General features: G+C 38.4%; 1 protein-coding gene across 1 annotated transcript in view; it reads left to right on the forward strand.

Moving 5' to 3' along the window:
• Nucleotides 1-2,478: 2,478 nt before the first annotated feature.
• Nucleotides 2,479-15,033, forward strand: part of LOC136856118 (uncharacterized) — an 88,264-nt gene continuing 75,709 nt past the window's right edge. Inside the window, 1 exon segment of the mRNA XM_067133766.1 lies at nt 2,479-4,217. Within this exon segment, the coding sequence (XP_066989867.1) occupies nt 4,177-4,217 (41 nt within the window). The 5' untranslated portion in view covers nt 2,479-4,176.

The following is a 15,033-nucleotide window of genomic DNA, read 5'->3' on the forward strand; positions in this document are numbered from 1 at the left end:
TTTTCTGTTGCTGGAAGGTTGACTTTCACAAGTCAGTAATTATTATTATTATTATTATTATTATTATTATTATTAGAAATAATTTGTAATAGACATAATTACCATCAATTCTCCAACCAATATATCAAACATTATGTATACAAACAATAGCATGAACAGTAGGCTATTATTTGTAAAATAATAGCGTACTGGTTATGTTATTCTTTGTTAAATAACAGCAGCCGGTTATTATTCTACAAATAATATCATAAACAGTATGCTATTATTTTACAAATAAATTAACATAAACAACAGTCAATTATCTGATAAACAGCCAAAAAAAAACTACCACCAACTTCTAAAATTTGAACGAAAGTGACTCAGTCGTTCAGGATTCCAAAAAAATAAAAACCGCAAAAATGCCTCAGTTTCCTCTTGGGTCAGAGAAAAAACTCCAGTCTCTCAGCTGGTGACCTTGGCTTGCCCAGAACGAGGTCGGGTCTGTCTTTTGTCCGTTCGTCTGTCCGTCACGCTTTGGATTTTCTTTGTAAGAAAATTTTTTTTCAACACGGGGTCTTTTTGACCTTGGACTTTGATGTGGACCTTGATTTTTAATGACCTTGACTTAACTTTTTTGTTTTATTTTGGGTCAGGCATTTTTTTAATGCTAAGGGTATGTTTCCAATATATATATATATATATATATATATATATATATATATATATATATATATATATATATAACAGAATTTTCTGTCAGAATCTATTGCTTACAGAAATAAGCTTATCCAAAAAAATTTTTTTAATCAAACGGAGAACAAGAGAGGCGTAAGTGACGTTGGCTAAGAAAGGTTTTGAGGTGCGCACACCATTAATATCCATGTTCGATGGAACCATATCAATATTAGGAATAATATTACTTTTGAGTTTTTTTTTCTCTCTCTCTCTCTCTTGTGATCATATTATTATCAATCTTATCTAATTCTTCATACACTATTATTCTTATCCTTCACAATAATATTCTTCACATTCTTACTATATATTCGACAATTAACGCCTACGTCTCTCTCTCTCTCTCTCTCTCTCTCTCTCTCTCTCTCTCTCTCTCTCTCTCTCTCTCTCCAGGACATTGCTTACGAAAGGCCCATAGCACTCATCACTGGGCCGTGACTTCCGGTGGTCGATGAGGAAGGAGAGAGAGAGAGAGAGAGAGAGAGAGAGAGAGAGAGAGAGAGAGAGAGAGAGAGAGAGAGAAAGTACCCTTTCTTCGCCAATCGGAAGCACGTGACAGGGAGAGAGAGAGAGAGAGAGAGAGAGAGAGAGAGAGAGAGAGAGAGAGAGAGAGAGAAAGTCCCTATTTCTTCCCCAGTCGGAATCACATTAGAGAGAGAGAGAGAGAGAGAGAGAGAGAGAGAGAGAGAGAGAGAGAGAGAGAGAGAATAGTAATATAATGCTCCTAATCTTCGACTTGATATGATAATTGAATCAAGTGGTAATTAACGCCATGGATTTAATACCTGGCTGAACGAGAGAGAGAGAGAGAGAGAGAGAGAGAGAGAGAGAGAGAGAGAGAGAGAGAGAGAGAGGCACTTTACCTGCTTAAGTGCTGCCGTTTGTCGCCGGCACTTTCTTTTGTAAGTAAGTGTTGGGTTTAAGAACGGAATTAACAGTTATTCTGAATTATATCATTCTTATTTTTTTGGATATAATAATAATAATAATAATAATAATAATAATAATAATAATAATAATAATAATAATAATAATAATAATAATAATAAACTTAATAAAATAAAATAAAAAAATATTTAGTTTCTTATAAAAAATAACAATTTTAATTTTGGCAGTGCTAAAAAAATGTTAAAAACTCAATTATCGACTTATTTAACTATACTAATAACCTGTCATGAAATAAATTTGAGTTCTCGTATTTTTCTGAGCCAAGGGGCATCGAGACGGGCAACTTGGTGTCCCTTAGTAGCCCAGGCCCGAAGGAGGGAAGAAAAAGAATATGGAAGGACAAGAAAACTCTCTCTCTCTCTCTCTCTCTCTCTCTCTCTCTCTCTCTATATATATATATATATATATATATATATATATATATATATATATATATATATATATATATATATATATATATATATGGCCTAGACAATGTCATAGTCCTGGTGGTCAGTCAACTGTGGTGAATATGAACCAGATGAGAGGATGACTTGGTCTGATACACCGTCCTAAAATACTTCAAGAAATATTTTCTGTCCCCTGTAATTTTGTCAAAGAGAGAGAGAGAGAGAGAGAGAGAGAGAGAGAGAGAGAGAGAGAGAGAGAGAGAAGAATTACCATTTAAAACATTTTTCATTCATGAATAACTAACATTACTTATCACTTAACGATAATCAATAAGAAAATTTAAAAAAAACAACTAATAAACGCTGCAAAAAAAATCCCGACATGGCAACTCAATTTTCCCCGAGTAAACACAACGCAAAGGGGAGTTCTTGGGTCCCGGAGTGTTTAGTCTCCTACTCGCCTTGCGGGACAACGGACTCCGCCCCACGTCAGCTGTGGAGCGCGCGCGTTCGTCCAAAAGAAATAAGGTTTCTCTTGGTTCCAGCGTTATTAAACCTCGTGGTTTTCAGCAGTAAACTCCGTTCGTTGCCGTGTTTTTTCCCCGACTTCATGATAGCGTTAACTGCTCTCTGCGCGAGCGCGAATGTAGAGCAGTTTAAAATGGATTTATCTAGAGAAATTTTGCTGGACGAATATGGGGTGAAGTGAGTGCAGAAATAAATAGTGAACTAGTGTTTCTTTTTTTGGGGATCTTCGAACCGTCTATGCCTCAAGGACAATTCTCGGAAGAAGAAGAATGGACTTAAATGTGGTTTATTGTTTTGGTGACCGTGTGTGTGTGTGCACGCCCTGTTAAATTAAAAGATAAAGAAGCTAATTGTTTACTGAAGTGATATAAAAATGATGCTAATTGCCTGTGTCCTTTTCGAGATATGAATAACTCGTTATTAGAGCAACTCTATACAGAGACTGAAATCTGAAAATATAGATAGAAATAACTATAATTATACTGAATTATTCTCAGTGGAATTGAAACTGAAAGAAATAATCTGTTCAAAACTCAAGCAAGTCACTGAGATTCAAATCTACCAGAGACTGACATTGGAAAATGTGAAAATATAGATAAAAATAACTTTATTTCTACTGAATTCTCAAAGGAATTGAAACTTAAAGAAATAATCTATTCAGAACTCAAAAAATCACTGACATTCAAATCTACAAGAGACTGAAATTGGTGAATCTGAAAATATAGGCAGAAATAACTTTATTTTACTGAATTCTCACAAGAATTGAAACTGAAAGAAATGATCTGTTCAAATCTTTTCGATCCCAAGAGAGTTGAATTAAGAAAAATCACCAATTTCGGAAGGCTGCAGTGATTTAGTATGCAAATGTAGACCTATTAGTGTACGCCAAGATAAAGTTTGAGTCTAAACTTCGGCTTAAGCTTGACTCAGGGACGCAGATTGGAATTAGACGAAACTTGATAGATTGAGCTTGTTTCCAATGCGCAGCTTATTTACAAGTCTATTTAAAGCTTAGGCTTCATTCCATAAATCTAAAAACAGGCTTGATTCCAGAACGTAGCCGGATTCCAAGACAAAAAGCTTGATTCTTAAGAGAAAGATTTATTCCAAAGCAAAGCTAAATTCCAACAAAGCTTGAAACCTTGATTCAAAAGTAAAGCTTAATTCCAACAAAGCTTGAAACCTTGATTCCAAATTAAAGCTTAATTCCAACAAAGCTTGAAACCTTGATTCCAAAACTTCAGCTTAATTTAAACGCAGATTCCAGAGCAAAGATTAATACCTTAGCAAGCTGCTTTCAACAACATTCTCTAATTAAGCTGTATTCAGAGATAAAGCTTCAAGATCTGAACGAAACAACCTCAGCTTAATCCCAAAACTAAGCTTAACCCCAAATCCAGCTTGACCCCAGGACCAAAACCTCAAGACCTGGAATCCCAAAGACAAATTCTGATTCCAGAACAGACCTCGATTCACAAACTTGAAGTCCTCAGGAGGTCCTCGTTATGTACAACATTGGCGCCCTCCAGTGCTTGCGAGTGTGACAGCAAGGTCCTACGGGAGATCCTTCGAAGGAGAAGAGTCCTACAAAGCCCACTGAATGCCCGTCAGGGACCAGAACGCCTCTCGCCCACCCACCAAGTGAGTTGACAAATGCCCTGTAGAGGCTGTGGTCTTCAGCTAGCTCAAGTTTGGTAGGAGTTGGATATTATTTACTGCTCTTGTAAACATGTTGGGAAGGTTCATTTAAGCCGTATGAGTAGATGAAGAAGGAGAGAGAGAGAGAGAGAGAGAGAGAGAGAGAGAGAGAGAGAGAGAGAGAGAGAGAGAGTACATAGTAATGTCTTATTATCTGCTGGTCACGTTTTTTTTACTAATATGTATTTTGACTGCAAAATCCTCCTAACTTCTCAATTTCTTCACATTTTTCCGGATAGATTTCTCACTACAAAGCCTAAAATTCGAACGAAGAAACAAATGAGGAAATTCTGACACTCGTGGCAGGGTTCGAACCTCATTCACCAAAAAGTATGAAGAAATTGAGAATGATACCTTAACAAAATCGACTAACTTTTAAAGCAATTTGCAAAATTAGCCTCTCTGATTTTTGTTAGTATTAGACAAATAACTTAAGAATGGGCTAAATAAGTCAACCGCTCAAATATTACGTAAGATCTCTCATATGATATACAGAGGATTTGAACTATGCTCTTTGCGTCGTAGTATTTGTAAAAGAAAATGAAATTATACTGGGTATTGGGTTGATATTGTCTCTGGATAATGCTGTATGAGCCGCGGCCCATGAAACTTTAACCACGGCCTGGTGGTGGCCTATCATACATCGTTGCCAGAAGCACGATTATGACTAACTTTATAACCTTAAATAAAATAAAAAGTACTGAGGCTAAAGTGCTGCAATTTGGTATGTTTGATGACTGGAGGGTGGATGATCAACATACCAATTTGCAGCCCTCTAGCCTCCTCAGCAGTTTTTCTTAAGATCTGAGGGCGGACAGAAAAAGTGCGGACGGACAGACAAAGCCGGCACGATAGTTTTCCCTTAACAGAAAACTAAAATGAGCTGGGGAAAAGAATACACCATAAAAAAAAGCCTAACTTTTCAGAACGGAAATTGGTGCAAGAAGGAAAAAAATAATAAAGAGCTGGGAAAGAGATTATTAAATAGAATTAAACAGTCTAACTGTTCCTTCCATCCCTCCTTTTGAAGAGTGAAACTTTCCCAAGGGTCTGACAGCTCTCAGAGAAACTCTGTTCCTGAAGGAACTTAGAAAAAAAAAGGAACTGTTTGGTGTGTCAAGGAAATCGCTTGTGTAAAATGTCCAGGTAATTAGGTATAATTGGCCTTTTCTGCAGTGATAGGTAAAAATGCAAGGTTTGTTGGCTCTCTCTCTCTCTCTCTCTCTCTCTCTCTCTCTCTCTCTCTCTCTCTCTCTCTCCTCGTAATCTATCCATACAGGAAGGCGCCCCTACATACAGCTGGGTATTAAGGTCGTATCATCATCAGTACTATTAATAATCTCTGGGACAAAATATCAGGTAGCCCAGATTACAGAGGTAACAAGAGACTATTCATGAGATTAAAAATGCCCTGGGTATAGCACCTCTCTCTCTCTCTCTCTCTCTCTCTCTCTCTCTCTTGAAGATCTACAGGTAAATCTCTCTCACTTTCTCTCTCTTGAGCAGATCTACGGGTAAATCTCTCTCTCTCTCTCTCTCTCTCTCTCTCTCTCTCTCTCTCTCTCTCCTCTCAAGCATACGGGTAAAATACAGGCGAGGATTGCTAAACATTTCTGCCATTCATTTCACAGTTTTGGATGAGGCTGCGAGCCCTATACCCTCGTTCACCTTAGCTGAGACCCACTACAGCCAACTAACTATCACATACATAATTAACTGCTTACGTCAAAAGAATTCACGATATTAGAGAAGGCGACCCAAATCTCTCTTCCCTGCCCCGGGATCGAACGCCGGTTCCTCACTGGAGAGACGAGGCGAGATATACGTGTCTGGTAGTGGGTTACATTAAGTGAGCCTTATGCCAGCACTTGCACTCACCAAAAGGCGACCCATGAGTGTTGTAAGGTGTCGACAGGAATAAGGAATTGATGTGGATTTGTGTGTCTGAAAAGGTGTGTATGTTGTGAGAATGTGTGTACGTGTGTAGACACTATATACACACACAAATACATACATACACACACACACACACACACACACACACAAAACGAAAACAAAAAATAAAAGAATAAAAAATAAAAACGTTCCCTTTCCCCCACCAATTAGACTGACCCGAATTGCATCAGACATACTCTTGGTGGGCTGCTGACATGACCTTTGTAATTTCGGGAGGACCATTTTTCGCGACCTCCCGACCTTTCCGTCTCGAATCGAGGTTTTGAAAAAACCATTTTTACTTCGTTTTATCTTTATTGGTACTTGAGATTAGCTGAATCTCATTTGAAGGGGCTATTATATATAATTTTACGATTTTTAGCATTTGACTTTCTACGCAGGGGAAAGAGGGATTATTATTATTATTATTATTATTATTATTATTATTATTATTATTATTATTATTATTGCTGGTGTTTACTTAGTTACTGTCATTAATAAATAGAGTGTAGATTGTGATTATAACATAATACTAATTATTGTTCTTTTACCTATGCATGCAAGATAAATTTGTGTTATTATTATTATTATTATTACATCATCAAATACAATTCATCATCAATATAACCATCTATATGTCTCCCAGCATTCTTCCTTCTGATCCTTCCTATTCTCCCTACATCCCAAGATATATCTTCTCTCTCTCTCTCTCTCTCTCTCTCTCTCTCTCTCTCTCTCTCTCTCTCTCTCTCTCTCTCTCTCTCTCTCCAGGCCAGCATTAAGAAAGCTCCCCTAAAGAAAAAACTAAAAAAAGAAATAATATTAAATGGTACCGTGGCAAAACCACACTGACAAATTTCAAACACAAAGAAGTACGGGACCAATTTGCAAGTCATTTGGGGAAGGGAGAAAAAAATAATCATAAAAAAAGAACTAGCGCCCGAAATCGTTTGGTTTTTTGAGGGGCGGGAAAGTTCTTATTTTTTTTTTTTAATAATAGTAGGTTATAGAGGCTTTGTTCAATGGTTTAATAATTTAATTTTAGATCAGTAGAGACTTTGTTCAACGCTTCCTTTTCTTTCTAACACTAATTCTGATATTGAAATACATACATACATACATACATACATACATACATACATACACACACACATATATGTATATGTATATATATGTATAACTGAAACACGAAAATATGGAACGCGTTGAATATATAAATAAAGACAAAATCCACGAATGAAAGAGGCACAATGGAGTGCTGCAAGGCCTTTCGACTTGTCGTCCTTTACTTTACACACACACACACATATATACACATATATATATATATATATATACAAAAATATATTAATATATATATAATAGATGAAACAACAAAAATCATTTATTAATCAAATATAACAAATGATGGGTGAACGTAAAATACCTTGTCACCTGAAATGATGTTTTGCACCTACCTGCAATCCCTTTCATTCCTTTTACTGTACCTCCGTTCATATTCTCTTTCTTCCATCTTGCTATCCACCCTCTCTAACAATTGTTTTACAGTGCGACTGCGAGGTTTTCCTCCCGTTACACCTTTCAAACCTTCTTACTGTCTATTTCCTTTTCAGCGCTGAATGACCTCGTAAGTCCCAGCGCTTGGCGTAAATTCTGTATTCTATTCTAGCCACGTTTTGGCCAAAGTCCTCTCTGTGATGGTCACTGGACTGGAAGAAGGACCATAACAACTCTTCAATCTTGCTCAGGGAAGCTGAACAAGTTGGTTGCACACCATGTGCAGTGATGCTCGATGAAGCCTCCAGAAATGATTATGATCACAAGACCAGGATTGTTATTTTGACTTTACAGAAGTTTATCAAAGAAATGATTTGATTTATTAAATCTGGGGGCTAAAAGATGCTGCAAGAACCCCTTAGTAATGCCTACAGTGCACCACGTGAGGTACAGTGATGGCAATACTCCGTTACAGGTTCTGCTACACAACTGTGACTCCTGGCATATGATCAGGACATTCCAGTCAGACCTGTACAGAAGCTCACCATATAGCTGTGCCTCCTGGAATATCAAGTGTGTCTCCTGGAATACCAACAGTGTGTCTCCTGGAATATCAACGGTTTGTCTCCTGGAATTTCAACAATGTGTCTCCTGGAATATCAACAATGTGTCTCCTGGAATATCAACGGTTTGTCTTCTGGAATACCAAAAATGTATCTCCTGGAATATCAACAGTTTGTCTCCTGGAATTTCAACAGTGTGTCTCCTGGAATACCAACAATGTGTCTCCTGGAATATCAACGGTTTGTCTCCTGGAATATCAACGGTTTGTGTCCTGGAATTTCAACAGTGTGTCTCCTGGAATACCAACAATGTATCTCCTGGAATATCAACAGTTTGTGTCCTGGAATTTCAACAGTGTGTCTCCTGGAATACCAACAATGTATCTCCTGGAATATCAACAGTTTGTCTCCTGGAATTTCAACAGTGTGTCTCCTGGAATACCAACAATGTATCTCCTGGAATATCAACAGTTTGTCTCCTGGAATTTCAACAGTGTGTCTCCTGGAATACCAACAATGTGTCTCCTGGAATATCAACGGTTTGTCTCCTGGAATATCAACAGTTTGTCTCCTGGAATACCAACAATGTGTCTCCTGGAATACCAACAATGTATCTCCTGGAATATCAACAGGATGTTTCAGTTAGGCCTTTACAAAAGTCCACCACATAACTGTGTCTCCTGGAATATCAACAGTTTGTCTCCTGGAATTTCAACAGTGTGTCTCCTGGAATACCAACAATGTTTCTCCTGGAATATCAACGGTTTGTGTCCTGGAATTTCAACAGTGTGTCTCCTGGAATACCAACAATGTGTCCCCTGGAATATCAACAGGACATTCCAGTCAGACCTTTACAAAAGTCCACCACATAACGTGCCTCCTGGAATAGCAAAAATTTCAACAGTCTCCTGGAATACCAAAAATTAATCTCCTGGAACATCAACAGGACTTTCCAGTCAGACCTTTACAAAAGTCCACCACATAACGTGTCTCCTGGAATAGCAAGTGTGTCCCCTGGAATTTCAACAGCGTGCCTTCTGGAATATCAACAGTGTGTCTCCCAAAATAAAAAGGACATTCCAGTCAGACCTTTACAAAGCCCACCACATAACTGTGGCCCCTGGAATATCAACTATGTCTCCTGGACTTTCAACAGCGTGTCTCCTGGAATAAAAAGGACATTCCAGTCAGACCTGTGCAAAACCCCACTAAACAACTGCGCCTTCTGGCAAAACAACAGGACAATACCACTGCAACTTTTACACAGCCCCACCACATAACTGTGGCTGCCTTGGCTTCTGGAGCTCTCCAGAGGCACTTGCGGCCAGCGATCCAGCCAACCGATCCAGCCAGCTCATGAAGAGCCCTGGAAGTGTGCAATTAAAGGCCCTAATTAACACCCAGGAGGAAGGGAGCGAGTTATGAGTGCCTGGTTTTGAGTTTGAGGACTGGCGTCTCGCATCTGGTAAAATCCGCGAGGCGTAAGCATAAGCCCCTTGCATATGCTTCTTCGTCGACAATTGAAAACTCGTTATGGGAAGCTTTAATGCTGGATTTTGCGGCCGTGGTTGGCTGGGCCTTCCTGAGGTCCAGATGGCACTGGGAGAGAAATCTAAACAGGAAGAAGAAGAACAATAAGAATATAAGAAGGGAGAACAGAGATTGTCTAAATAGGAAGATCTATTACGGACTGACCGTTAGTTTTCGGCTGTTAAAGTTTTATGTTAGATACAGAAGGGGAAGAACTGAAAAATAGCACTGTTATGGTTATAATGCTCTGCACATTAGAGCAACGGGAATTGCACGGGGAAAAGAGCAGAGCTAAGGCTATGAAAAAAGCTCTGTAAAGCAGACCAATAAGAGTATGAAAAATATACAAAGCGAAGATTATTATTATTATATTACAATTATTGTTATTATTCAGAAGACAAGCCTGTAGGGACCACTGACTTGAAATTCAAGCTTCTAAAGAATGAAGTGGTCGATTATTATTATTATTATTATTATTATTATTATTATTATTATTATTATTATTATTATTATTATTATTATTATTAGAACAAGCCACTCACTTGAAATTCAAGCTTCCAAACAATATGGTGTCTTCTTGAAAGAAGTTACAGAAGACACCACGAAATACAGACAGGAGAGATCAGTTGTTCGACAGAAAAACGTGCATGTTTTGCAAGAACCAAACTTGCAGAGCAAACATCAGAGGAATAGAATTGCTCGCGCGTCAATAAAAAAAAGTAAAAAAATAAAAGAGCCAGGGAATATAGGTTAAATTTAGACGTCCACTGCTTTTGACGACAGTACCACACATCAAAGGCAGAAGTTAAAGTGGACCACCTTTTGTCACATGAGGGAATAAAATATTGATTTTCAACGTAATATAATAATAATAATAATAATAATAATAATAATAATTTGTTCTATTTCAAAGCTTCTACAGTAATTCCTTTTCTCTAATACAGTGAGACACCCGGGTTCAATCCCACAGAGGGGAAACTTGGGTTCTTTTCGTGAAGAATTTATTGGATATGTAACTGGTGGTTAGTTGGTTGTGGTGGGTTGCTGCCAAAATGAAAAACAGTAAATTCTAAAGTAAAAAAAAATATATATATATATATATATATATATATATATATATATATATATATATATATATATATATATATATATATATATATATATATATATCACAATCACCCTTAGCATTTCAACATTTATTTCCCAGGAAAAGCAAGGCATCAAAGTTGGTATACAAATTACACTGTCAAATACTGAAGCACTTACGTCATGTTATTTTTATGTGTAATGTAATATCGTGAGTGTGTTAATATTTGACCAGGATATTTGTATTAATTCTGATGTTTTATCTTCTGCTTTTGTTATTATGAATTTTACATTTCGTGTCTCTGTGTTGATATTCATTTTTTATCTCTATCTCTATCTATCTATATATATATATATATATATATATATATATATATATATATATATATATATATATATATATATATATATATATATATAGTTATAGCAGGGCTCAGTCTATTTAACCGTCGGTACATTTAGTTATGCTGAAAGGATGCATATTTTAGAAGTATCTTTAATTAAATATATGCATAATAAATATTTATAAATATTTTTACTTGTTTGTGCTAGCATTTTGCTATTAAATTTTGCACTAAATACTCATGCAAAATTTAAGTTTGATGTCGATTAGGTCCACATTTTGCAAAATCTGCTTAGCAATTTACTAAAGATGACAGAACCATGATCTTGTAATACTTGGCTTTGAATATACCTTCTGCCTATTCCTCTTTGCAGAACCTCTAAGCAATTTGCTAAAATTGACAGCAACAGAACCTTGTAAGACTTGACTCTTGAAACACCTTCTGTCTATTCCTCTCTGCAGAATCTCTAAGCAACAGCAACATTATCTTGTAATCCTTGGCTCTTGAAACACCCTCTGTCCACTCCTCTAACAGCCTCCCCGTCCCCAGATCTCAGACGGAACTAGACCGTCCCGGCCCGTCCTCGTAGGCTCCCGAGAGATTCAAGATTTCATCCGACTTAATGTCTTTATTGTGGCTAACCAGTAACATATTCCCTTTAACTCTCCAGCCATCATCTTCATCTTCGTGAGATGGGTCTAAAGTGGTCACTAAGAGCAGCGGTTAGAAACTCTTCTGTGGTGGGTTCAGATGTAGACAAGACTCTTAGACTGTCTCTTAAACCGCTATCTCTAGACTCTAGAGGTTGTTTAGAGATAGTTAAGGAGTTCTAAGGGTTTCCCTTGATCGTTTCTTGGTTTGATTTTAATGGAAGGATTTTGTTTGGTTGGTACAGGAATGGAATATGAGATTTAGGCCGAAGGGCCCAGAGAGCGCTGGGGGTGACGAGGTCATTCAGCGCTGTAAGGGAAATTGAGGGAGTAGAAAGGTTTGAAAGGTGTTACAAGATGTTAACCTTTTGCAGCTAATGGAGGGTGGGAAGTAAGATGGACGAAAGAGAATATGAACGGAGCTACAGTAAAAAGGAATGAGAGGGGTTGCAGCTAGGAACCATAAGTGATGCCTACAGTGCACCTCACGCCACTACGTCTCCGCGGGGCGCTTATATACGGGAATCTAGCGAGATCAAGGCTAAGATCCACCGTTGGGGTACATTCAGAAAATCACCGCAGAGTCCACAGGATTCGTCTTCGAGGTCCATTTCTCCTGCCGAAGACGATGTCCTCCGTCTCATTTAGTCTGAGATGACAGGCTTTGGTCGTCGCTAATGCATGTGATTAGGTCTGTGTTGTGGTTGTCAAATAGGATGGTCTTTGTGGGCTTCTGAATGCCACCTGCTCCGGAGATCTAGGGAGCTCTAGGGAGCTCCAGGGAACTTCCTCGTTGAGATTTCTTGGCGAGTACTTCTCTCCAAAATGCAGGTTTTGAGCTCTAGGGAGCTTAATCCTTGAAAGTTTTGACAAATAAGGCTCTCCAAAAAGTCATTTTCGAGGTTGTTTCTCTATCAAGGGAGCTCTAGGGAGCTTAATCCCTGAAATCTTGACAAATATTCCTCTTAAAAGTTCGCTTTGGAGGGTGTTTCTCTTTCAAGGGAGCTTCTTCCTGGAATTTTATTGACAAATACTCACTCAAAAATAGTTTTTGAAGCTGTTTCCCTCTAGGGAGCTTAACCTTTGAAACTTTTGACAAATACTCACTCAAAAAATAGTTTTTGAAGCTGTCTCCCTATCTACGAAGCTCTAGGGAGCTTCTTCCTTGAAACTTTTGAAAAATACTCACTCAAAGAATACTTTTTGAGGCTTTCTCAGCCTTGACTCGAGGCTGTAAGGTACATCCAACTACTTAGTACTTCAACTTGAAGTCTGAAATCACTACCTCCCTCAAGGACTGGATTTAAACCTTGGTACCTCTGCTACTCGTCTTGAGGTTACACTCCAAGTACTGACAAACCTCCACCTTGCAATTACCAACCACCGATCCTCTCGAGGACTAGGTTTTAGTGGTAGTGATGATGATGGCTGAGAGATTTCCGAAAGCCACCTGGGTCCTCCTCCTCCTCCTCCTCCTCCAAGCTTAAGGATGTCCATCTGTGACTAACTGGCAAACCTCCAACTCCAAGCTGGAGCAGACTTAAGACACATTAGGGAATCCTAAGCGCCATCGTGGAGACTATTAAGAGGGACTTCTGAGCGAAGGATCTGAGATTTTGGGGAGTCCTGTGGTTTTTTGAGAGGGTTGAGGGGAGGGGAGGGGAGGTCCTGTCCAAAAAAGGATGGAGGGCTGGATGAATGATTACCTGCAATTAACGGCATTTCTCGAGGGTCACCTGTGTGATTTTTCCAGACCACTCGCGACCTTATAGTCTTTGAGAACGGTTATTAACATGATAATGGCACGGCCTGCAATCCATGTTTGAATGTTTACATGTTGAGTACAATGTTTTCTTAACCGTTCGGGAGAAGATTTTCTCTCTCTCTCTCTCTCTCTCTCTCTCTCTCTCTCTCTCTCTCTCTCTCTCTCTTTTATTTACTATCTCTCTCTCTCTCTCTCTCTTTTATTTACTATCTCTCTCTCTCTCTCTCCCTCTACTGAGAGTTTCAATGCATCGCCCTCTTTCCTCATTTAGCCCCTAGTTCTGTTCCTCTGAGAGAGAGAGAGAGAGAGAGAGAGAGAGAGAGAGAGAGGGGAATACAACTCATACCTACATGCGTCCAGTCACGAAAAATAATTTGCCATCTAATCCTGCTTCTTCTTCTGAGAGAGAGAGAGAGAGAGAGAGAGAGAGAGAGAGAGAGAGAGAGAGAGAGAGAGAGCAGTGGACCCTACCAATGACTCAAGCTACATCAGTGACTCAGTCCTCCCTTGTCAATGACTCAGTTGTCATAGTCACTGACTTTCTTTGTGTTCCGCGCTACAGTAATGCTGTGTTGTTTCAGTGTACTTATTGTTGTTGCTCCAGCTGCTGCTGCTGCCACAAAACAACACTGGCTACAACAATAAGTACAATAAAACAACTACAAATTACTGTATAATGAAATACAAAAGTTGTTGTTACTGAAAATTTTGTATTGAATGCATTCATTGTTGTTGCATTAACTGTTGTTCCTACGATTCATTCTGATGTTGTTTCGTTCCTTTTAAGGGAAGGAGTTACTTAGCATTATTCCAGCACGGGCTCTTGCTTCGAAAGAGACTAATAAACCCTCCACATCTTATCAGCATTAATTATATATACACATACATATAATAAAACGTTATGCAACGTTGTGTCTCGACCCTCTCTTATAATACCGCCATTTTTGAAAGTATGGGAACACTAATATTAATAACAATGACAATGGCCTCTGTACAAAGTTCCATCGAAGTTCGTCAAACCGTTCTCGAGACATTTTGCTAAAACAGAATTTGAAAACTCCGAAAGCTATATTTCTTTAGAATCTCTCTTTCCCCAAGCACCGAAGACCTACTTTTTTATTTTTTTTACTCATCTCTGTGGTCCTCTGAATTGAGTGAAAAGCATGTCTCTCTCTCTCTCTCTCTCTCTCTCAGAAGAATAAGAACTCGCCCAGAGGAGAAATTATTTCTCGTGATTCAACGCATACAGATATGATTCCTCTCTCTCTCTCTCTCTCTCTCTCTCTCTCTCTCTCTCTCTCTCTCTCTCTTTCGCACGCAAAATAATAAGAGAGTACACCAGCCCCTTGCTTTAATTACCAACAGAAGGCTGGAAATTACAGCGTATCA

The sequence above is a fragment of the Macrobrachium rosenbergii genome, chromosome 34, assembly GCF_040412425.1.
Source record: "Macrobrachium rosenbergii isolate ZJJX-2024 chromosome 34, ASM4041242v1, whole genome shotgun sequence".
NCBI classification, from domain to species: Eukaryota; Metazoa; Arthropoda; class Malacostraca; order Decapoda; family Palaemonidae; genus Macrobrachium; species Macrobrachium rosenbergii.